The sequence below is a fragment of the Strongyloides ratti genome (assembly GCF_001040885.1).
Source record: "Strongyloides ratti genome assembly S_ratti_ED321, chromosome : 1".
Classification (NCBI taxonomy): Eukaryota; Metazoa; Nematoda; class Chromadorea; order Rhabditida; family Strongyloididae; genus Strongyloides; species Strongyloides ratti.
This window is the reverse complement of record NC_037307.1, coordinates 10,464,939-10,489,184: the sequence shown is the minus strand read 5'-3', so window position 1 is coordinate 10,489,184 and position 24,246 is coordinate 10,464,939. Positions and strand designations below refer to the sequence as shown.

At 22.6% G+C, this 24,246-nt stretch overlaps 12 protein-coding genes across 12 annotated transcripts; 8 read left to right on the top strand and 4 right to left on the bottom strand.

The window, feature by feature from the left end:
• Positions 1-311: 311 nt before the first annotated feature.
• SRAE_1000322700 (7TM GPCR, serpentine receptor class x (Srx) family-containing protein) lies at positions 312-1,451 on the top strand (the record flags this gene model as incomplete). The annotated part of the gene is made up of 3 exons (XM_024650393.1): positions 312-515; positions 569-1,287; positions 1,334-1,451. 3 exons carry the CDS (start codon positions 312-314, stop codon positions 1,449-1,451), a joined length of 1,041 nt encoding a protein of 346 aa, XP_024504175.1.
• An 894-nt stretch (positions 1,452-2,345) lies between these two features.
• Positions 2,346-3,499, top strand: SRAE_1000322600 (7TM GPCR, serpentine receptor class x (Srx) family-containing protein; the record flags this gene model as incomplete). Its single annotated transcript, XM_024650392.1, has 3 exons — positions 2,346-2,561; positions 2,610-3,319; positions 3,364-3,499. The coding sequence occupies 3 exons, from the start codon at positions 2,346-2,348 to the stop codon at positions 3,497-3,499; spliced, it is 1,062 nt and encodes a 353-aa protein (XP_024504174.1).
• A 372-nt stretch (positions 3,500-3,871) lies between these two features.
• SRAE_1000322500 (Hypothetical protein) lies at positions 3,872-4,219 on the top strand (the record flags this gene model as incomplete). The annotated part of the gene is made up of 2 exons (XM_024650391.1): positions 3,872-4,079; positions 4,125-4,219. 2 exons carry the CDS (start codon positions 3,872-3,874, stop codon positions 4,217-4,219), a joined length of 303 nt encoding a protein of 100 aa, XP_024504173.1.
• Positions 4,220-5,529: 1,310 nt separating this feature from the next.
• Positions 5,530-6,146, top strand: SRAE_1000322400 (Charged multivesicular body protein 2a; the record flags this gene model as incomplete). The annotated part of the gene is made up of 3 exons (XM_024650390.1): positions 5,530-5,560; positions 5,606-5,700; positions 5,739-6,146. 3 exons carry the CDS (start codon positions 5,530-5,532, stop codon positions 6,144-6,146), a joined length of 534 nt encoding a protein of 177 aa, XP_024504172.1.
• Positions 6,147-6,659: 513 nt separating this feature from the next.
• Positions 6,660-7,511, bottom strand: SRAE_1000322300 (ATP synthase mitochondrial F1 complex assembly factor 2; the record flags this gene model as incomplete). Its single annotated transcript, XM_024650389.1, has 2 exons — positions 6,660-7,265; positions 7,308-7,511. 2 exons carry the CDS (start codon positions 7,509-7,511, stop codon positions 6,660-6,662), a joined length of 810 nt encoding a protein of 269 aa, XP_024504171.1.
• A 127-nt stretch (positions 7,512-7,638) lies between these two features.
• SRAE_1000322200 (Timeless protein domain-containing protein) lies at positions 7,639-10,269 on the bottom strand (the record flags this gene model as incomplete). Its single annotated transcript, XM_024650388.1, has 3 exons — positions 7,639-7,865; positions 7,906-10,149; positions 10,188-10,269. The coding sequence occupies 3 exons, from the start codon at positions 10,267-10,269 to the stop codon at positions 7,639-7,641; spliced, it is 2,553 nt and encodes an 850-aa protein (XP_024504170.1).
• A 1,112-nt stretch (positions 10,270-11,381) lies between these two features.
• SRAE_1000322100 (Hypothetical protein) lies at positions 11,382-11,651 on the bottom strand (the record flags this gene model as incomplete). The annotated part of the gene is made up of 1 exon (XM_024650387.1): positions 11,382-11,651. The coding sequence occupies one exon, from the start codon at positions 11,649-11,651 to the stop codon at positions 11,382-11,384; it is 270 nt and encodes an 89-aa protein (XP_024504169.1).
• A 50-nt stretch (positions 11,652-11,701) lies between these two features.
• Positions 11,702-13,954, top strand: SRAE_1000322000 (Domain of unknown function SprT-like domain-containing protein; the record flags this gene model as incomplete). The annotated part of the gene is made up of 3 exons (XM_024650386.1): positions 11,702-11,715; positions 12,361-12,387; positions 12,598-13,954. The coding sequence occupies 3 exons, from the start codon at positions 11,702-11,704 to the stop codon at positions 13,952-13,954; spliced, it is 1,398 nt and encodes a 465-aa protein (XP_024504168.1).
• Positions 13,955-14,236: 282 nt separating this feature from the next.
• On the bottom strand, positions 14,237-17,432 carry SRAE_1000321900 (Fimbrin; the record flags this gene model as incomplete). Its single annotated transcript, XM_024650384.1, has 5 exons — positions 14,237-15,072; positions 15,114-15,323; positions 15,377-15,384; positions 15,666-17,329; positions 17,385-17,432. 5 exons carry the CDS (start codon positions 17,430-17,432, stop codon positions 14,237-14,239), a joined length of 2,766 nt encoding a protein of 921 aa, XP_024504167.1.
• Positions 17,433-18,961: 1,529 nt separating this feature from the next.
• SRAE_1000321800 (Superoxide dismutase [Cu-Zn]) lies at positions 18,962-19,492 on the top strand (the record flags this gene model as incomplete). The annotated part of the gene is made up of 2 exons (XM_024650383.1): positions 18,962-19,301; positions 19,356-19,492. 2 exons carry the CDS (start codon positions 18,962-18,964, stop codon positions 19,490-19,492), a joined length of 477 nt encoding a protein of 158 aa, XP_024504166.1.
• A 418-nt stretch (positions 19,493-19,910) lies between these two features.
• On the top strand, positions 19,911-20,569 carry SRAE_1000321700 (Hypothetical protein; the record flags this gene model as incomplete). Its single annotated transcript, XM_024650382.1, has 2 exons — positions 19,911-20,079; positions 20,127-20,569. 2 exons carry the CDS (start codon positions 19,911-19,913, stop codon positions 20,567-20,569), a joined length of 612 nt encoding a protein of 203 aa, XP_024504165.1.
• A 252-nt stretch (positions 20,570-20,821) lies between these two features.
• On the top strand, positions 20,822-21,745 carry SRAE_1000321600 (Hypothetical protein; the record flags this gene model as incomplete). The annotated part of the gene is made up of 3 exons (XM_024650381.1): positions 20,822-20,954; positions 20,996-21,496; positions 21,549-21,745. 3 exons carry the CDS (start codon positions 20,822-20,824, stop codon positions 21,743-21,745), a joined length of 831 nt encoding a protein of 276 aa, XP_024504164.1.
• Positions 21,746-24,246: the final 2,501 nt, after the last annotated feature.

Below are 24,246 nucleotides of genomic sequence, written 5' to 3'. Positions count from 1 at the left end.
AAACATATTTAAAATTTTTTTTATATGAAATACAGCGTCTTATAAAAATTTTTATACTTGAAAACAATGAAAATGAATGAGATATTTTAAGGCAACTTGAAAACAAATTCAAAATAGTACTGAAATGATTATTGTTACCAAAAAATAATGTAATATCCATTTAAATATTCTCAATTTGAATATATTAAATTTTTTATAAACATACCACGTAATTAATTTAAATAAAAACATGTATAAAAAAAATTACACTTTATTTTTAAATAAAAAAAAATTAATAATATATTATCTATTTTTATATTCAATAAAAAAAAATGGAAGATTATGATTACAGTAATGATACAGACCTTTCTTTTAATGTTTCTTTCTATTATGATTTACCTGATGAAGTATTTTATGAAGTTTTTGGTGATGCTGTTCTTGTTAGCCTGAAGTGTTTTTTAAATAATCTTCAAATTGGAATAATTCATTTAGTTATCTCTTCTTCTTTTATGATACTCCAACTTTTGGTATTTTCGGTATGTTTTTTTTTTATAAATTATTCATTGTTACTATTATCATTATTATCTAGAGTTTTTACAATAACAAAACTATTTTTAAAAATACATGCTTTAAAATAATATTCAATCATGGCATTTTATCTCTTATTCAACAAATTTGTCATATTATAACTTCAATAATAACTATATTAGAGAATGAAAAAATAAATGTGGTACTTCCAATAATTGGGGTAATATTAACTTCTTCATATTTAGGAAGTATTGCATTTATTTTTCTTTTAACATTAAATCGGTTTGATATTGTTTATAACATCCATTATTTACATAAAAAGGAAAAAGAAAAGTTTTATTTAATTGGAATTATTTTATGTTATATATTTACAATAGTAATATTTGTAGCTTATACTTTAATTCCTGAATGTAAGATAACATTTAGTTTTGTTACTTATGAATGGGTATATGATGTTAATCAACCAAATATGTTACCTCATCAATTTGAAAAATATTCCACTTTAACATTTCTAGTATTATCATTAATTTTACAATTTCTTATATTTTTAAAAATATTTCTACTACGTTGTAGTACTAGTAGAAGAAAAATATTTGTTCCTGATGATTTTAAAATTATCCTTCATGGATTTTTATGTTTTGTAACGGCATTATTACTTGAATTAATATGGGATGGAATGTTATTTCAAATATATTGGTCAGGAGTATTGATAATTATGCCACATATTTTACACATTTTTTGTTCTGTTTCAAATAGTATTTTTAGTCTATGCTTTGTAAGGTAAATTTAAAAAATAATATTTACACTAATCAATTAATATTTAAAGAGAAATCCGTAAAAATATGATAATTTATAAGTATTTTAAGAAAAAATTTACAAATGTTGGTCAATTAAAATCTATGAAGACAGTAAATGCTACAAAGTTTATAAGAACTGTTGCATGATAAAACAATTTCAAATTATTTGATAATTAATATGTTAAATACTTATTTTTTTTTATTTTATTTTAAAATATCTGACAATAAACAACATATATTTTTTGATTATGCAAAATTTTACATGTCTGATAAACTTATTTTTTTGTGGTTAAAAAAATGTGTGATAAGGATATTTTATATTAATTTTATTTAATATTAATATAATCTAACAGTATAAAAAATAGTGCAGGTGATAATTTATAATATCTATAAATCAAAAAATATCATTAAAAACTTGTTGAAAATTTTCTTACTTAAATTAAAATTTTATATTTAGTTATATTGATAAAAACTTTTAAAGTAATATTGAGATATGTTAAATGATTTCTTAATATTTGAAAATAAAAAATTTAAGATTTATAATTTATATATAACAATTTTTTTAATTAAAAAATATACATATGTTTGTAAAAATTCTTCAATAAACTTTTTTTTAAATTAATTATAATATTGAATATTCAATATGGTTACAAAATATCATTTTGATGTAATTTTTTTTTTCTTTGAAAACAAATTTAAAAAAATGAAAAATTAAATAACTATTTCATTTTTTTTTGTTGATTAATTATTTATTAGCAAAAAAATTAAAAAAAAGTATAAAAATTATGGGTGAGAATGAAATGTTATACTGTAAGCTTTATAAATATTAAAAAATTAAACTTAACACAAAATTTTTATATTTTCTATTATTTGCTACATTATTTCATAGTTTTAATAAATTGCAAAAATACATTTAATTTTTTTACAGACATTTATTAATGTTATTTAAATTAAGATACATTAACAGAGATATAATTTTGGAACTGAAAAAAGTTTCTATATGAAAATTTTGTAATTTATTTTTCTACATAAATTTTAAAAATGAATGATTTGAAGAATGATGACTTTGATTATGAATTATACTATACTACTGCTAATGATACATATGATAATATTTCATCCGATGAAGAGGATGACGATATGCTAACGTTGTTCGATCCTATTAAACCACGAGTTTACATGAGCAATTTTCAAATTGGATTAATTCATTTTTTTTTATCTTCTTCTTTTATGATACTCCAATTTTTAGTATTTTCTGTATGTTTTCTTTAAAAACTACCAATTTTTATTATCATTATCATCTAGAGTTTTTACAATAACAAAACAATTTTTAAAAAAACATGCTTTAAAATAATATTCAATCATGGAATTTTATCACTTATTCAACAAATTTGTCATATTATAACTTCAATAATAACTATTTTAGAGAAAGAAGAAATAAATGTGGTACTTCCAATAATTGGAGCAATATTAACTGCTTCATATATAGGAAGTACATCATTTATCCTTCTTTTAACATTAAATCGTTTTGATATTGTTTATGACATCAATTTTTTACATAATATAGAAAAAGAAAAGTTTTATTTAATTGGAATTGTTTTATGTTATATATGGACAATAGTAATATTTATTGGTTATAGTATAATACCTGCATGTAAATTAACATTTAGTTTTACTAGTTATGAATGGATATATTTAAATTCTGAAGAAGTTTTTGAATTTGAAAAAAATTTTATTTTTTTAATGTTAGGAATATCATTTGTTTTACAATTTATGGTTTTATTGAAAATACTCTTTCTTCGTTGTGGTACTAGTAGAAAGATAGTATTTGTTCCTGATGATTTAAAAATTGTCTTTCATGCATTTTTATGTTTTGCTACAACATTTTTTCTTGAATTACTATGGGAAGGATTACTTTTTCAATCATACTTTACAGGAACATTTATAATTGTTCCACATCTTTTATATATATTTTCCTCAGTTTCTAATAGTTTTTTTATTTTATGTTGTGTTAAGTAAGTTAAAAAAATTAATTTAATCAATATTTTAATTTTTTTAGAGAAATTCGTAAAAATATTATAATTTATAGGTATTATAAGAAAAAATTTAAAAATAGTAGTCCTGTTAAAAGTATCAAGTTAACATTTAATACTAATGGAAATAAACTGATTAATAATGTGTCAATTTTATCTTAATTGTTTAATTTATATTTTTTTATCAATTCAAAAGTCATTCTATTTATTTATATTTAACAAAAATAATTTTAGAAATTTAAAAAAGTAAATAATGATAAAATATTACTTTTTAAAAATAAATGTTTTAGAATTAATTAATTTATAGTCGTTATTTAATACAAAATTATTATACAGTAAAATAAATAAGTTTTTTTTTTGTATTTTTTATGTAATAATGAAATTTTAAAAAATAAATAAGATTACTCATCATTTGTTTTATACCTGATTAATTTTTTTATCAAATTAGAATAATTAATATTTAAATTTTTTATTCTGTAGTTAATTTAAATAGATACTATAAATTGAAAAGAAAAAAAAATATTTAATAAAAAAATGTTGTCTAGCAAAAAATCATTAACAAATTATAATAATGCAAAGCTTTCTCTTTACCAGGATAAAGATTTATACTTAGATCTTTTAAAGTTACGTTTAACAGAATCAAATGGAACATTTAATAAAAAAGAAAAAATGACACCATATGAAATTAATTCTTTTTGTTATGCTCCTGTTCGACCAAATTTACGTCGTTCAAGAATTAATCGTAAGTTTAAGAATACTAATTAATAAATCTTTCTTTACATTTTAGATCATTCTGGATTGTTAAAAAGTAGATGCCTATTTCAATCATCTAAAATTATAACAGCTACTCCAGGAGATGATGGAAATACAGAGAAAAAATAATAATATTTCTTTTTGTAAATTTTTAAGCATAATTTTAATAAATTATGTTATAAATTATATATACATAGAAATAAAAATCTTTCAATTTATATGATAATTAATATGATAATTAATATGTTAAATACTTATTTATATATTTTACTTTTAAATAGCTAACAATAAAATATATTATTATACTTATGATTTTATGAAATAATTAATGTACAATAATTAATAATTAAATTATTTCAAATAGTTAATTGTATTGATTTTTTATTTTATTTTAATTATATATTTTATGTTGTTCATCAAAAAATTGATATATTAAAAAAAATATAATTTTTAATCAAAGTTCATTTGATAAGTTCATAGTATATTCATTCTAACAGAAACAAAAATTAAACATTATTAAGTAATTATTCATAGATTGTGAAAATGTTATACTTATATTGATAAAAATCAAAGTATGTGCAAATTTTGATTAAATTACTTATAATATATTGTAGAATTTGTAAGAAAAAAATTAACAGCAATAAATAAACTTAATGATAAAGTGTATCAATTATTTAACCGTATGAAAATTGAAATTTTTAACAAATTTTTAAACTAACTAGCAAATTAATTTTATAGATAAGACATTTTGACCAATTTTTTTTTGTGTGATGACAGAAGTTGATCTTACAATTCAGTTTAATCAAATAAAAAACGTTGATGATTCTTAGTAAATTTTAAGTCATCAATTATATGCATATTTTGTCATGTAAAAATAAATTTCTTGTTCCTATAATTTGTTATTATTCAATATTTTAATATTGTTTATGTTTCTATATATTTTTCAGATTCAAATATATAAAAATTTTAAGTTATTTTCAACACAATCATTATTTACAATAAAAGATTTTTTTTGATATAAACAAAGTATTTTAAAATATTAGATATAGAAATTCTTGTAATTCTAATATAATGTATCAAATACTTCTTTAATTTTGTTGTAAGAATATTTGTTTAAAAAATTTATTATATTATTTTCAAATAAAAAAAAACATTTTGAAATAATAATATTATATTTTATTAGAGATAAATTTATTTTAAAAGACTTTATTAAAGTGAATTACATCACCACTTGTTAGTTACATTTCAATACCGCGATAGTGATAAAAGTTCTATGATACCGAGAAATTTGTTTGAAAAGAAATAAATCTTGCGTGGATATTTTTTTTTCTTTTCTTAACTATTTTCTTTTAGTGTTGTGTTGGTATTTTAGATATAAAATTGTCTTTTTTATTTTCATTATTATACTACTTCTCTAGTTATTAGTTTTTTTTTTTACAATGGAAGAAGAAGAGCCAAGAAATTCTCAAGGTACGATCAGTATAATACAAGACATTCGCCATTGTTTAACTACAGCAATTCGTAATTTAAATAAAGGAAAAAATCATTTAGAAGCAACTGAAAAAAAATTTATTGTTAATGTTAAAAAAAAAATTGAAACAAATAACAAGGTATCTTTTAATATATTTTTTAAAAATATTTTTTAAAGGATTATATATGGAATATGGTTAAATTACTTGCTATAAGTCGGAATTTTTCAAAAAGAATTACAATTGTTAAAGCAATTTTAAAATCTATTTCACTTGAAACTGCTTCATTAATAAGGGGAAATTTGAATTCCCCAACCATGAGATATTCTGGTTTTGCTTTAAGAAAAATAAAGAAACGTGTTAAAATTGCTGAAAAACATATAATGGCTGTAGATTTTAAAAAATTAATAGCTGCCATGGAAATGAAAGAGGAAATAAATAGTGATACAATTAATAATATTCTAAGAAACATTGAAGATGATGGGGAAATTGAAAGTGTTGTTGATAAAATATTAAATGATTTGGGAATAAATCTTGACAACAACTTTAGTAATTTATTAAAAAAGTCACTAATTGAATCATTATAATTATCTGGATTGTTAATCTTCTTTATAAGAAGTTATTTTTGAGAAGTAATAAAGAATTTTCTTAAAATGACATTTAAAAAAAAACAAGGAAAAGTAACTTGATAGTAGTATCTCTAAGACATTGGAAACAAAAAATAAATAGCAATAATGAAAAATAGACAAAAACATAAATGATCAGAGAATTTAAAAAAAAATTTAACAATAATTTTCAAAAAAATGAAAACTTTTAAACTTAATTTTCAAAACTTGATGCTAGAAATTAGCATGTTCCCTGAAGTTAGAAGGAGAAGGCATAGTTGATTTTTAAAGTAGTAAAATTTTTTCGTCATAATATTTTTTTTTAATTATTTATTTTACATTTGTTAATAAAAAATTGTAATATCAACATGTCAAAATAAATATTCCACCAAAAGAAATCATAATTTTACAAAAAAAAATAGATTAGAATGATCCTATATTTTGTTTACATAAATGTTATAACAATAAAAAGTTTAATAGTAATAGAAAAACTAATTACGTAGATTCTTTACTTAAATTAACAAATAATTTCCCTGCTGCCATTCGACATGCTAACTCCATTTCTTCCAAATCATGAGACCACTCTACATTTCCCCATATTTGTGATTGATAAATTTGTTCTATTCTCGAAGCTTCAACAGCTTTATCAACATGCATTACATTTTCAGTTGCGGCTATTGATAGTAAAATAGATTTCATAGCTTCAACAGAATATTGATATCCAGTTAATTGCCAAAAATTAAATTTATCAAAATATTGCCTAAAAGTTTCATTAGTTTTTGATGAAATTTCAGGTAAATCAAACAAGCTTTCAGTAGGTTTTAAATCAACATCAAATTTTTTGTTAACCCAATCTATTACAGGTAGCCATAATTCTTTCTCTTTATTATATAACTTTTCATTTTCAGCAGAAATATATAAAATGGTATCTGTTGGGACAAATTCCATTACATTGTTAATGATATCCTCTTTTGTTTGATGGAAAGGATTGTCCATAGAAGTAAAAGCTAATCCTGTCAAACGCATATGTGTCATATTTAATGTTTCTAATTGTGAATCAAATTCATGTGCTATAACTTCTGCTAATGCTTCTGTTGGAAGCTAAGAGAAAAATCTTATTAATGAAAAAATATTTAAACTTACTTTTAACACATTTTGACCTAAAGTTTTAACTTTTTTGTTATCAAGAAGAACTACAAATTTATTCTCTTCTTCAGTATCTCTTGTGACAGTAACATTTTTGTAAAAACGTTTAGGACGATTAAATATTGATGTATTTCTATTTTGAATAACATTTAATTTTTTAGAAAAATTAATTAATTTTGACAAACATAGACGAGAATTCATTGCAATATGAAAAAATATACTTTTATAAATTAAAAATTTCTTTATTTTGTGTGGAATAATGCATCTTTAAGAATAACAGAAGTGAAAAGTAAAAATAAAATACAGAAAATTATCCTTTGAAATTATACTATTCATCGTCATCTTCATCATCATTAATCATTTTTCTTTTCTTTAAAGGTCTCTGAGAAGATTCCTCTGGTTCATCATTATTTTCTCCATCGCTATCATCAAACAAAGATCTTTTTTTGTTATAAATATGAAATAAATCTTCGGGTTTAAGTTCATTTGGTTGATTTTGATATTCATTATCAGAATCATTCTCTTTTCCATTATCACTTTCGTATTCTTCTTCACCTAAAAAAATAATAATCAATTTATAGAGTATGAAACTTACTTGAAAGTAAATAATTATTTAAACTTTCATTTACATCCTCAATATTTTTATTGGTAAGTTCTTCCATAACATCATCTGCTTCCTCTACATCACTAGTGTCGTCTATTACAACTCTATTTATTTTTTTCTTTATTTTTTTACGAGAGTCATTCTCCTGTATCTCAATATTATCATCTGCAGTTTCATCAACTTTAACAAATTCCTTGTCATCTTCTTGTTCCTCAGTATCATTAAAATCATCTTCATTTCCTTGTTCTTCAAAATCTTCCTCGTTTTCCAAATTAGCTTTTTTTTTTCTCCTGGTTTTATTAGGTTTTGAAATTTGATTCAAAAATAATGAGTCATTTACACCAAATAAATGATATTCTTCTGCATGAATCATTAATCTTTTTAGAAAATTTTCTAAAACTGGTAACATTTCTATATTCTTACATCCTTTTTTTAATGTATAAATCCACTTCCTTAGACAAACAAAAAATTTAACTTCAAAATAATAAATCATTTTTTTCAATCCAAACGATGAATAATATATTACTGAAATTAAATTATGTAATTCACTGGAAGAGATTCTATCACTATATATCAAAGAAAAATGCATTGCACATCGAGCTACAAATTTGTTACAAAATTGACCCATTAAATCTTCAACTTCTATAAGTTCCTCTTTTACCTCTAATGCATTGTTTCTTTCAAGTTGTCCACAATATCCTCCATTAATATTGATAAACTTTGCCATTTGAAAATAAACAGTTGTTAATGAAAACAATGCATTATATAAAGATTGTGACGATAGCAGATTATCCATATAATGATAAAATTTTACAAATGATTTAAGAAAGCTATGAAAATATAACTCATAGATTAATGCTCTATATTCATCTTCATTCCTTTCTTTTAAACTAGGGATTCTATAAAATGCCTCTTTTAAGATATTTAACATATATTTACATTTCTCTCTAATATAATTAATTTTTGGTTTTTCATACTTATTCATCGAATCTATAATTCTTTCAGTCCATATTTCAATATTATCAAAAGTCATAAAATCATTTTGAAATAACCATGGTATATTATCTAATCGTGATATTTTAAGCATGAACCATAATAAATTTAAATAATTCACTTCAGCACCCATTAATTCTACTTTTAAATCAGACCAAGTAACAATATCAGAATAGGCATAACGTTTAAAATCAAATCCTGATAACATAAGCATTTTGATTTGATTATAAAATTTAGTATATACTTTGCTTTTTAAAGTTAATACTCTTTCATCTTCACCTGTAACTTGTTTATTAAAGTTTCTATTAAAAGTTTTAAAAGTATTTTGCTTTACAATAGAGTCCATAGAATTTACTTCAATTTTATTTACAACTTTTGCTCTACCCGCTTTTGTAAAATTATTCATATCTACAAATGTTCCAGGAAATCTTCCATTCATAATAATACGGCGACGTTGACTGTGTTTCTTTCTGTTGGCTTCCTCAGTCATTGGAAATAATGGATCCTTATCATCTGGTAGAGGTTTTGTTCTTTTAGGATGAAAATCTTGTTCAATAGATTTAACTAATTCTTTTACATTTATAGTTGTAGAAAATTTTTTCATTTGTTCTTCTTTTTTTCTACGTGCAACTTCTGTTGCAACAATAGAATTTGGATCAACAGATTTAGAAATTTGACCGAAAATATATATAAACATATACATATCAGTTTTATATCCACTACTTTTTGAATATTTGTACATTGTTTCAATGATATCAGACACTACTATTTTACTTATTAATGATTCTTCTATTATAGTTTTCTCATCTGATGTTATACTATTGAAATTAGTTGACACAATTATTTGAACTAATTGAAAAATAGATTCCTTCGTTGCAATACTAATATCAGTTTTTTCTTGTTCATTAAAAATTGTGAGTAAACTTCCATTAAGATATACCATGAGATCAGAATAAGCAATAGATTTTAAAATATTAAATAAATAACTTTCTCTCTTTGATATTAACGTTGTTGTTTCAGGATTAGTGTGGTCCATATGTTCAAAAACAATGCTATTTGGGGATATTAAAGTAATACATAATCTTAAACACATTAAAAATAGATCCTTTTTTTGAGGATTATCATAAAATATCTTCATTATTGGTATAATATCATTTCCAATAATATTAACTTCGGAACATTTCATTAAAATAATCTTATCATTATCAGAAGCCAAATGGCGTTTAATTTGATAAAGAGAGGCTAGAAGAATATATAAAATAATTAATATTAAAAATTACCTTTGTGAAAAGGATGAAGTTTATACTCTCCTTCCGAATAAACTCCCAGTTCATTAATTAATTGAACAATTTCAGCATCCATAATATTATATTGTTGAAAAACAATTGAAGATTACTATTTATTGTATTATTAATAATTATTTTTTGCCACCTAAATCTACTCCAAAAAAGTATCTTAACACGAACTATTAATACCTAGCGCTAAGGTTACAATTGAAAACTTATTAAATCAGAAGTTATACTTTTGATTAGAAAACTTTTTTTCCCTTATTATCAAAGAATATTAAATTGTGACAAAATATCTTTTTAATTCCAAATTTATATTTTTAACTCTACAATGTTTTTTTTTTAAATAAAAAAAAGTTGAAACAAATTTTTACTGGTAAATATAAACAAAATTATTTATTTAAAATTTATTTTTTCTTCTTTTGCACTTAATTCCTTCTCAAATGTTTTGTATTTTTCTAAACTTTGTATAGGTATCGCATGGGTAGGCCTTTCCTTAAGGTACTTAGATAGTAACATTTCTAATGAAAGTGCCAAAACAGCTGCAGAAAGTAATTGGTACTTTAACAATTGACTTTGTCTAACCATTTTTTTCAATATTTTTAATGTTTTATATTTATTCCTAATGCAAAAATTGTTCTTTTATTCAAAGATAAAAAGTATCTAAATTAGATTTATTAAAAAAAATATACGGTCAAATGTAATTATTTGAATAGAATAATTAAAGAATTTATTGCGTTTTAAATAATTTCAGAAGCCAAAAAAACGTTATTGAAATTTATTAGAAAAAATTGTAAACTACGTAGACTTTTCTCCACAAAAAAGTAAATTCAGTCGTTGAGATATTTGTATTTAAATAATTTTATTTTATACATAAAATTTTTAATTTAATATTTTTATTTTTTTCTAAATTAATAAGAAAATTTAAACTTTAATAGAAATATTATTAATTAAATTCCTTAACATCGCTAGTATTCTATAAATTTTCTAACTAATTATATGATGTCCAATATTTATAAGTATTTTTTTGTACATTAATTGATCTTTTTTTTTATTTTCAAAGAAAAAACTTTGTTTATTACGAAACCAATAATGAAATCTTTTAAAAAATTTATATTTAAACTAACAATTAATATTTAAATTATAAAAAAAAACTATCAGCACAATAAAAGTTTATAAAGCAAATGATTAATCACAATCTAAATCTTTACCAAAATTAAGATCTTTATACCAAGTGTTAATATCCCTATGTCGTAATTGTCTTCCAGATAATTGTCCAAATGATATTAAATCTTCTGTTGAATAGTACCATTCTGCCAAAGTGGGTAAATTCTCAAATGTTTTACGTCTTATTGATTCATTCCTTCGTAACAAAACAAATCCTAAAAAAGAAGTTGCTACAAGTGTGCCTTCAAGGTAAAAAAATAGTTTCAAATATGATTTATTACGAGGATTCATCTAAAAAAAAATTGTTTTTTCAGAAATTTGTCAAAAAGATATTTAGAAGTATGCAAAAAATATTGTAAAAATTATTAAATTAATCAGGTAAATGGATTACTAAATATAAAAGTAAAAGTAACTTAAGAAAAAAAAAAACACCTTAAAAACAGTATACCAATGTACAGTGATAATTCTGAACAAGATAATTAGTTGTAAATAAAAATAATATAAAATATTCTACATTTTTGTGACGTCCTTACGGAAATTCTTTATCTTATAATTTTCTTTGTAAATTGTTCTTTATAAATAAATTTTTTGAGAATGTTAACTATTATGATGATAAAGATATTCTAACATAAAGTATGAGATTTTTTTCTTAAATGAAGATTTAATTTTTTTTCGGTGATTCTTTAAAGAATAAAAGTTAGTAAAAAATCTCTTTTTACAATATCTGATACAAGATTCACATATTCAAAATAGATTTTTTTTGTATTAAAATTAGTAGTAAACTTTTCAATTGTTAGATACATGAAAAGAAACTATTGGAATAATGATTGGCAAGTTTAAAAATTTTTATAAACTTGTTTTCCTACTATTAGCAAATTAACGCGTCGCTTAATTGTTGAATACCTATACAAAAAGTAGTGAAAATATAATCATAATTTACAAAAGATTTGCCAAATTACTACTTTTATATATATATATATAACTGCCTACAAAAAGAAAGAATTCAAGATATAAAACCACTAATATAGTAAGTATTTTAATAGAAACATTAAAATATTTGTTTATTTAGAACTATATATTTTTTTTTAATTTTAAAAATGAATAACTTAAAAATGTTTAAACTTCATGAATCTAAGGAAAAAGTATTACATGAAAGAAATATTAAAGAAGAATCTCCATTATGTTACTCTTTGGAAAAAGATAGAAATGAAGTAAGGTCATCTTTATCATCGGATAGTTCATGTTATTATACCCCTAATGATTCCTTAGGGAAAACATTCTCTTTTAATAACAGTCAATTAGTTTCTGATGATAATGAGACTTGTTATCAATTGTTTTCTAGAAATAGTTATCAACCAAAAAGTGTGCCTTCACCTATACTACCAGTGGATGATTTTTGGGATGATGATTCATGTGGATATTTAGATGATGCGAAACATTTTATAACAGATGATTCAGAAGTCTTTCAAAAATCTTCAAATGTATCAACGATGTCAAAAAACAATGAAAATTTGAATAAGGCGTTTCATCAAATTTCACCATCAGATGATGAATATTTAGAAATAACACATGCTCTTGACACAGAAAGTTCTGATGACAGTGATTACGATGTACTCAAAGCAGGAGGTATACTTTCTATTATGTCAAAAGATAAATCTGGCAATGTCAAAGAAAATGATTCATTTATCAATACTTCTACTGTACGTCAAAAGAAAAAATTTATTAAAAGTAATTTTGAATCATCAATTAATCAAAATGATTTTGATAAAGGAGAAACATCTTTTGAGAATGGATCATCTTCTGAGTTTTCTTCTTCTGAAGAAAATGAAACAGATAATAAAAGTAAATATTTTTTTAAAGTCAGGAGAAATGATGTTCAACTCACTAAACGTAAAACAAAAATTCCAAAGGATATAGATTTTGTAAATATTAATTTATGTGAAGCTCGATTATTTATGGAATACTTAAATGAAAATTATCCAGGTGATAGGCCAAAAAATGTTCAGTACTTTTTTAGTAGTCATTTTTTTAAAAAAAGAGGATTCGAGTTAATGGAAATATGCTTTAAAATTTTTAACAAATATTGTTTTGGGAATTTACTTCCTGATACAATAAAATTAGAATGGAATAATCGTCTCCGTAAAACTGCCGGAACAACATCATTTTCAAATAAAAGTGGGATAAAAATTGTGTTATCTGATAAAGTTTGTGACAAACCATACCGTGTCCGTGATACTTTAATTCATGAGATGTGTCATGCAGCTTCATTTTCAATTGACAAAGTTTTTAAAGATGGCCATGGTCCTTCTTTTAAAAAATGGGCTGCAATATGTAGTAAAAGTTTTCCAAAAATACCTGAAGTATCTCGTTGTCATAATTATGATATTGATGCTAAATATCACTACATCTGTGAAGGTTGCCGGCAAACAGTTAAAAGACATTCAAAATCATTAAATATTTCAAAAAAAGTATGCGGGAAATGTAGAGGTAGATTTGTTCTTCATGTACGTGGTAGAAAAGATGCAGCCGTTACTGTTGAAAAAGTTAAGGAAATTGATTTCCTGTCAGAATTGCTAACTAACAGTTCACTATAATTGATAAATATTAGAACTTATTTTTGTATATTTGATTATTCTTTTTTATAATTATATTATATTTATGTGTATATAAATAAATTAATTACACTAATTATTCAACAACTTAATAACCATTGTATAAGAAGAAGTTAAAGAACAGGTAAAAAATTGTTCTATCGAAAAAGAGTAGTACTACACTATATTATTGTATTTTAAAAAAAAAGTAATTCTCATTCCTCTATTTATTTCTAAATATTCATTAATAACATAACAACAAACTACATATATATTTAATAGAAACTATTTTTCATAATGACCAAATAGTATAGAATGCATAGTAGTTTCAGATAACTCTTCAATTAAATTTGCCTGATAAACTCCATTTATATTAGCTACTGTCCTTCCATCAACAATATCAAGTTCTCTAAGTCTTTTGTGTATATTTTTTTCTTCAATATCAAGATCATTTAATTTTTTCTCTATAATTGCTACTTTTTCATCTCTGTTTTCCATGAAACTTTTATGTAATAAATCTAACTTTTTTTCTTTTTCCTTTTCAATTCTTATTTTTAATTGATGTTCTGACCACGCTTTTCTCGTTTTAACATGTTCTGGTTGTTTTGGAACGTGATAAGCAATCTTAAGTTCATTAATTACATGTTCAAATCCAGCCTCATCCTGTTGCCTCAAAAGACGTAGAAGTTTTCTTCTAAAATTAATCATTAATAAAAGTCGATGAGTCAACCATGTTGGTTTTTTTGGATTTTTAGCAAGCATTGAATCAACTAAAGCTGTCCATTGACGAATCATTGCTGTTGTCCATGCTATCTTTGATTGTAAAGATGAATCATCAAATTTATGTTTGTTAACTGATTCTATCATTGTTCTTTTCCAAACTTTAGTTAAATCTTTTCTTTCTCCATATTCTACGCTAAATATTTTCTTAACAGATTCTGGTGCATTTTTTAATTCCTCTACATGTTTGTATTCATATCTTGGTTGTGAAACATCAATTTGTGGTAAACCATAATCACCTTTGTTTCCGATTAAATTGTCTGATCCTTTCATCATTACTTCTCTTTCACTTCCTACTTTGTTTTTCCATAACAATTCCAAAGCATCCAAATAATGATTATCTAAGAAAAATTATTTTTCTAAATTAAATATTAACTCTTACCTAAAGGTAAAGTAGCAGCTTTTTTTTCAAAATAATCTGGATCTTGTTGAGCTGGATCAGTTACTTTCATATGTTTGTTATAAAATGGAATACGAGCACGACCTTTATTAGCGATTGGACTGATATGTATAGAAACAACAGAAGTCTTATCCCATGTTGAAGGCGTCAACAACAATTTTCTTAAAGCCATACTACCACAAGAAGACATAACTAAATGATCACAAAATTAACCATTATAATATTAAGATTGGTAGAAAATATACCTTTCGTGCTGAGATTATAAAAGGAATTTTGGCAAAAAAAAATATAAATAAACTTTATTGGTTTTCTTCAAATTACAAAATATTTTTTTACTAAATTAAAATAAATAATAGATTAATAGTAATATCGATAAAAGTTTTTACTGGCTCTTAATGTCCCATCTTGGGAAGATAATTTCTGGCCATAAGACAGGCAAAGACAGTCATTACCATTTTTGATTTTACCTCCACAATATCTTCTGGCAAAGCATAAATTTTAGCTCCAATTTTTCTTCCAGAAGAAATAGCATACTTGGCATTGGCAATTTTGGCTGATTCTCCACCACTTTTAACCATATCGTAATTAATAGTTCCAGGAGATATAGCATCAATAAGATCAATGACAACTGTGCCATCTGAAATTGAAGGATCTTGAAAACTTTTTATGGATGTTTTTTTTCCAGAACTAGCTAATTTTTCATTAACCCAAGCAATTATTTCTTTATCAGTGACTAATGTTCCATCATTTTTGTTGGTGCATTGTGATAAGATAGTAAGAGTGTATGCTCTCATAAGTTGCCAAACCAAAGCTAATGTTAAAGTTCTATTACCATCGTATAAATCCTTTCCTTGTATACCAACTAAACTAAAACGTAGCTGAACCCCTAATTGAACAGCGTAATTGCAGTTTGAAATTTTATCCATCAACATTTGTAATTTACGGAATGTTGTAACAACATTCTTCCAATTAACAATACCAGGTTTGATGACATCGTATAATTGAAATATAATTAAACCATCTTGAAGATCTCCATATAACCAATTAACAAATGGTTTAACACCCATACTATTCATCCAATTTCTATAAGTTTTTTCTTCTCTTGTCTCTCCATCAATATCATTAAATTGTTCTGTCTCTTCAACATCTAGTTCAGGAAGATTTGGATACTTATTAAAAAGATTGGCAAGGAAAGCTAAGTTAAGATTGTAAATTCCATTGCAAACATCATTTGGTGTGACAAATTCACGGCAATTAATCTTATCTGCTTGCTGAAGCATGGCTGTAGCTCTTTGCAAATTACCACTAACTTTAAGTGGACTAAGATTAACACCAGAATCTGGTGGTGCTACTTGTTGAAGAAGATGTGTATAAATTTCAGAATCAACAACATCTGATGTAAAGTTCTTTAATTGTCTATTACATCCTGCTTTCTTAAGATGATAATTCACCCAACGCATGAGAATATCTTCCTTAGATAGTTTTCTCAAATCATCAGTATTTTCTCCTTCATTTAGAAGTCTGAACAAACCAGGTACATGAACAAGATCAATTTGATTAAATAATCCTATACGAATTATTTGCCACAGAAGCCCTAGTACAAGATGTTGGCGCCCCTTACTAAGATCATCAGCATCAATATTGACAATGTTACATCCAATAGCCTGAGCAGACATTAATGAAAGTGTAAGATTCTCAAGTTTTGAATATGTATTAAGATTCTTCTTATTAATTACACGTTCATCAATTGTTTCAGGGACAGCGAGATTAATCAATTTGCATAAGATAAGTCCGTCATCAAGTTTTTGGTACAATTCATGAGTCTCAGCATTTACAGGAAGATACTTTTTAAGGTCAGAATCTTCAGATAAATGACTATTAATCCAATTTGAAAATGCAACCTCTTCTTCAACTCTAATTGTGTGAACAATTTCATCAGCTCCATGATTAGCCAAACCTTGAACTTTGTAAGATCCTTGAGCAGAATTTATTCCAACTTTCCATGAACTGGCAAAAGAATTCTTTTGACCAGCTAGATTCGAATAAACACTACAAAACTCACCAAATGTAATTGAGTCACTTCCACTAGGCTTCTGAATAACATCACGCAACTGGTATCCTGGTAAATCAATACCAAGTAATTTTAGGGCATCTTTTACATTGTCATACAAAATGCTACCTCCCCCTTCCTGTGAAATCTAAAAAAAGAAAAAAGATTTTACTACTGTATAGTTTGAATTTTAGAAAACATACTGAGGGAAATTTCTCAGACAACTCTGAAATTTGCTCTTTAGTTAACATGTTAGCGTCAAAAAAAATTAATGCCAAAGATTGATGACAATACGTGACAGTTCTTTTTTATATATTTGGAAAATTAAGTCATCAAATTGGTTCCCAAAGCGAAGTATCTTTTGTTTGAGACATCCCAATTCTGTAGGACTTCATTAGTTTGACTATGGAGCGTTCTGATCTGCTAGTTGTGAAGTTCATGTAACTATGTGATATACTATATAAGGATAATGTGTTTTCAACAAGGATTTAACAAGCGATGGCTACATAAAAGTTAATTTTGAGAATAAATAATTTAGATTTTTTACAAATTTTATATAAACGTTTTTTACAGAAATTACTATAAGTATTTTTTATGATCGCTTTATTTTTTTTGTTAATGGGGAAATTATATTAAATTAAAATTTTCTTTTATCATTGATATATTGGTGAATAACTTTTAAATTCGTTGTTACTTGTAGATAAAATTTTTTTTTATATTAATAATTTAATTTTAATTGATAATGTTTCTACTGTGACAGTAACATCACTAAAATAATATACATTAGTTAAATTTAAAAAATAAGACAATTTTTTTTATCACAATATTTAATTATTTTTAAAGTTTTTCTGCGTAATTAAAGTTAAGATTTCTTTATATGTTATGCTTTTGATCTTAATATTATTTTAAACAATTAATTATGGCATGCCAAGAAAATTTAATAAATTTACTGATATGATCTTAGGATTCATTGATTCAATAATTTCAGTTAAATATAGTTAGATGGATTTCATTAAATTAATTATTTTTAAAATGTTCTTATTCTTAGTAATTTTTCGTTATTTTTTTAAACATTTTTTTATTGTTGTTATGATTTTGTACTATTGATTGTTATTTTTATAAAAAATATTAGTTATTATAAATATTAAACTTAATTAAAATATAATCTAACATGTACTATTTGTTAACGATAAGGACATTTATTTAACATGAAATTAATCTACAGTTAAAATATGTAGTACATATTTTGTTTATCATATAGACGAGAGTTCTATTACTATATTTCAATTCGTATATTCTAAAATAAAATGATTTGTTAAATTGGAACTATATACTTCTAATTCAAATATTCATATTTTATTATTGTATATTGTGGGAATATTATTAAGACATTTCATCTATGAACACATTTTTATTACAACATTATTAACAAATAAAAATAAATTATTTTTATTTAATTAATGGCCTTCGTTGAAATTATAGTGCTATTTTTATCTTATCAAAAGACATTGAATCTTTTTTGATTTACAAATATAAGAAATTTTAAATTTTTGTACAACATTTTAATGTCTTAACAATATTTTTTTGTTTATCGACTATCAGCCGCGGCTTTTTTGAATAATGAATAATATTTATAGTGTCAATATGTGTTTCAATTTTTATGCTATATAATTTATTATTTTCAATTTATATAATTAAAGCCCTTATTGTCGTAAATTATTATTTTACATTGATTTATATTAAATTGAATCACTTAATAAATATTTTCTTTATAGAAGGAATGTTTAATCACGCTGTAGCTGTTCTTAAGGGAGAAGTTGTCACTGGAGTTGTCCATTTTACCCAAAATAAAGAAGGTGAACCAACAAAAGTTGAGGGAGAAATTAAGGGTCTTACACAAGGTTTACACGGTTTTCATATCCATCAATATGGTGATTCAACTAACGGATGTATTTCTGCTGGACCACACTTTAATCCTTTCAATAAAACTCATGGAGGACCTGGTGATGAAATTCGTCATGTTGGTGATTTAGGTAACGTTGAAGCAGATGCTAATGGTGTTGCTAAGATTAATTTTACTGATAAACTTATTTCTCTACATGGTGAACACTCTATTATCGGTATGTTTTGTATTAAATTTATTATGTAATCATTTCGTCTTGTTATCTTTGTAGGACGTTCTCTTGTTGTTCATGCTGGAGTAGATGATCTTGGAAAAGGAGAAGGAGATAAAAAGGAAGAATCTCTTAAAACTGGAAATGCTGGAGCTCGATCAGCTTGTGGCGTTATTGGACTTGCAGCTAATGTTTAAGAAATTTTTTAGTATTTTTAAATTGTTATATATTTTTAAATGTTTATAAAAATTCTTATATAACTATGGTTAATTATAATAATCAAGCTGATTTTATGAGCATTGAATATGAATATCAAATTTTTATCAGTACTATGAATTTTTTTATAAAAATTTTTTATTTTTTGTAAGAGATACTTAATATAATTGGTAATTCATATACATAGTATTATTATGATAATTTTAATATTCATATTTTTCTTTTTAACAGAATCTACACTTAAAAAATGGTTTTTTTTTTACATTAATTATATATTTTACACAATTTATACAAATTAATAGACTAATACGAATACAAATTTTTTTTAAAATCAAATTTTATTTGTATAAAAAAATTTATTTTACAATTAATTAAATAATTAAATTTTTAAAACGATTAATGCATCAAAAAGATATAAAACATTATTTCAATGTATTTTGTCTTTTAATCTCATTTATTTTTAGTAAAAAATGTGCTCGTCCTTTTTTAAATGCTTTTTTTATTAATTTTCTTATTCTTCATTATTTGGCATTTTTTAAAACAGTTAAATATGATGTATTTTATGGAGGTAATTAATATTTTTTTTAATAATATTATTAATAAAAATTATTTTAGTTAATGAGTTGTGTTTACATGATGCTGATTGCAAAAGACAATATTATAATAAACTTCAAGTATTTCCTAGTGGAAATTTTTCTTTTTGTGTTATAATAATACGATTTATTGCAGTGGTTACTGTTGTTGCTAATGTTATAAGATTAATAAAAGATTATACTAAAATGGTTATTAATATTGAAAATCTTATCATACAAATTGGAGTATTAATATGTATTGAAAGCTTAGATTGGATAATTAGAATCAAATTGGTATCAAAAGTTTATAGTATGCATGTATCACGTGATCCAATTAATTTTCAATATTACAAAATGACATTAGAAGGCACTTCTTCTGTCTTCTTACTTTTGATAATTTTTTATATTTATTTAATTGAAAAAAGAAATATTAAAAATAATGTTTATGTAAATGATGAAAAACGAAATGCATATGAAAAAAAATAAAAATAAATTATAAAAAATGTATTTATAAATACTTGATCTAATTTTGTTTCATATCTAGAATATAAATTAACTTTATTATTAAAATAAAAAATTATAATATAAATATATTTTATTAAAATTTGAATATTTTTTATTAAATGACATATTATATAATTAAATTTATAAATTAATATTATTTTTTGAATTTTAATATATAAAATAAATGGCTTTAAAAACTAATTATAATATCAAAAAATTTCATTTTACTGAAAAATGGGTTCACGTATTACAAGTTTAATTGCGGTTATATTAACCATAATATTTTTAATTATTTCTGGTGTATTATTCTTCCTTGGTTTTATAAACTTTAAACCTGAATCATTGAAAGATATTTCTAAAATAAAAGGTATTGTTTAATTTTAATTTATAAAATATTTTTTTTTATAGAGGTTAAGACAGATTTATCAAAATTACCAATAATTGATGTGGAAGAATATTTAAAAAAAAATAGGGAAAATCAAGCATCAATATCTTTTATCAATGATACAGAAATTACAAAAGGCTCATTATATACATATCCAAAATGTTTTTATATAGAAAAATCTATTAAAGAACTTACCGAATATAAAGATCTAAGTTCATTTAAACCTAGCTTAGAATTAGGACAATCAGTAAAGTTCAATATTCTTCCAGGTCCAAATGCAAAATCAACAATTGATTTTTGTGGTAAACACAATACTCTATTCATAATACAAGCAGTTGTAGTTGGAACTGGTAGTATTTCAGCTGTTTTACAAGTTATTATATCAGTATTAACAATATTAATCATTTTTGGATGCTGCAAATATTCAAATATGCCTTTAGTTGTAGCAGTAATTGGTTTATTTGGTTTTATTTGTGCAGCTGCCTGTTTAGGAGGATTTGTTTATTTTACTAAATCATATTACAGTAAGTTTATAAAAATAAACTTATAATATATAATTAAATATTTTTTCTTAAGCATTAAGAGGACTAGAAAGTAAAGAAGTTGCTGAGACATATGGTTTACCAGAACAAGGAAACAACATATATTACCTTTTGGCATGCGGTGGTGTTTTAGTTTCCAATTTAGTTTTTGTAATTATGATGTTTGTCGCATGTGGACAACGTAAGAAGGAGATCATTGTTGATGCTACTACTACCTTAAAAGGAAAATAATTTCTCAAAATATAAATTTCTTAAAAGATATTTTTAAAAATTGGAAAAATATAAATATTTTATATATAAAAAAATGGATTTTTAATCATTTTTGACTTTTAAATGTTAAGATAGATAATATTATAAATCTAATTAATTTTTTTTTTATTATTTATAATACATTCTATTAATTTCAAGAATTTAAATTGTTTGAAAAATATATATAAATATTAAATTTATACTAATCTGTTAATAAAAAATTAAGTAAAGCTAAAAATATCAACAAGTTGAAGAATTATCAAAAATTATCTAAGTACTAATAATCTATAAAATTAAATTTTCTTCAACAAATTTAATTAATTATTTTTGTAAAAAAGTAAAGAATTTTTAATATATTCAAGTAAAGTATTAACACTAATACTTACAAATAAAATATTAACTTTATCTATGTAGTATTTTACAAATGTCTAATGATAATACTTTATGAAAAATTGGTAAAAAAAATAAATAATATTAAATAATTAACCAAAAAGAAGAAATATTAATTAAAAATTATTTTATTAATATCCATATTTAGTGAAACTATATACATTCATCTTATAAGCACTCTGACAGAAAAAATATTCATTTTTTTTATTTTATATTTAAGTGTACAAAAAGGAATTTTTTCTCGTACTCCTCTGAAACAAAAAAAAAAAATAATTTGTACTTTAAAAAAATAACAAAACTTACTTTACAAAACATATTGTAAAAATAGTATTTGATCCAAAAGTTAAAATAAAAAATGTTGAAGGAATCAAAGATTCAAGTTGTGTCTCATAATCTTGAAGTATAATTCCACTCAATATAAGTTCTAGAATTACAATTGTAACAAAACACAAAATTGCATGAATAAAAAGTTTTAAATCTTCTAATGATAAAAAAATTTTACTTGAGGTATAACAACGTAAGGTAAAAATTTTAACAATAATTGACAAATGTAAAATAAAAGAAATTCCTAAAAATATAAATACTGCTATACTTTTAACTAAACAAGCAACAAAAACAATATAAATATCTTTCTGACAAAACCATCGATAAAATTCAAAAGAATATATTAATCTATTATTTGTAAAAACAAAAAATAAAAAAAATATAAATGCCCATAAATATGATAGTATGATTCCAATAAAATATAATTTTTTTCTTGGAATTTTTGGTAAAATTTTTTCCTTAAATACAATGTCAAAACGATTTAAAGTAAGGAAAAAAATTAATGCAATACAACCAGCATAAGATCCTTCCAAAAGTGACCCTGCGATAGATTCAAAATATATATTATTTTCAATTTTTAATATTACGATAATAGATGTTACTACATGACATAATAATAAAAGTAATGCAAATAAATTGTAGTGTTTCATTATTATAAATGCCATTGTACATTTAGATTGATTAATTTTATAAATTATCTATAAAAGTTATTATCATTATTTAATAATTTAAAAATTACCCAACATGTCAAAGCTTGAAGTATAAATAAAAAAAATGAAAGAATAAAATAAAAAGTCCCAACTTGAACATTAGTAAATACAGTAGTAAAAAAATTTCTACCATAAATCATATTGTAAAATATATTAATTTTTCTTTTTTTTTAAATTATTTGTTTCTAAAAAAAAAGGTACAAATGACTAATATTTATAGAAAATAATTATCTATCAGCTTATGATATACTTTGTTAAATATTGATATAAATTTATACTTAAAAAAAAACTTTTTTATCATTGAATATATACAAGAAACTAAAACTTTTTTTCAGATAAGAATATTAAATATTTTAATAAAATACTATTACATTTTTCTGATAACTAAATATAAAAAAAAATAGTTATAACTAAGTTAATAATATACTATTAATTTTTTTAATTTAATGACAACTATATATTAAAAAATACAAATATGTAGCAGGAAGTTATTTCATATATTAAAAGTAAAAACTATTTTTAGTTATAACTAGTTTTTTTTATTATGTTTTAAAAAAATTATAAATACTTTTATGAGAGAAAATTAAACTAAACAATAACTAAATCTGTTTAAATTCTTAAAAAATTTTAATAAGTGAATATGAATTTTTATTTATAAATTAAAAATTACTTTAAATAAGTATTATTTTTTTAAAATTTTAAAGATAATATTTTTTTTTCTTAAAACTTTTTCTATTAAAAAAGTTTTTTAAATAATTACGTATGAGATAAATAAAATATTCATTTATAAATTAATTTTATTAACATTAATTGTATTAAAAAAAAATTTATTTTATTATTACAAAAGTTTAACAATATTATTTTTTTTATACTTTATTAAATAATAAAATATATTTAATATAATTGTATTTACACTTTTGTTATTAACATGTGATTAAATTATATAAATTTTAATATATTTAAAAAATAATTGAAAAATCTTTTATGCTTTGATATACATCATCATACATTTTCTAATTTTGTTTTTATCTTTAAATTAATAATTTGTATTAAAAATAA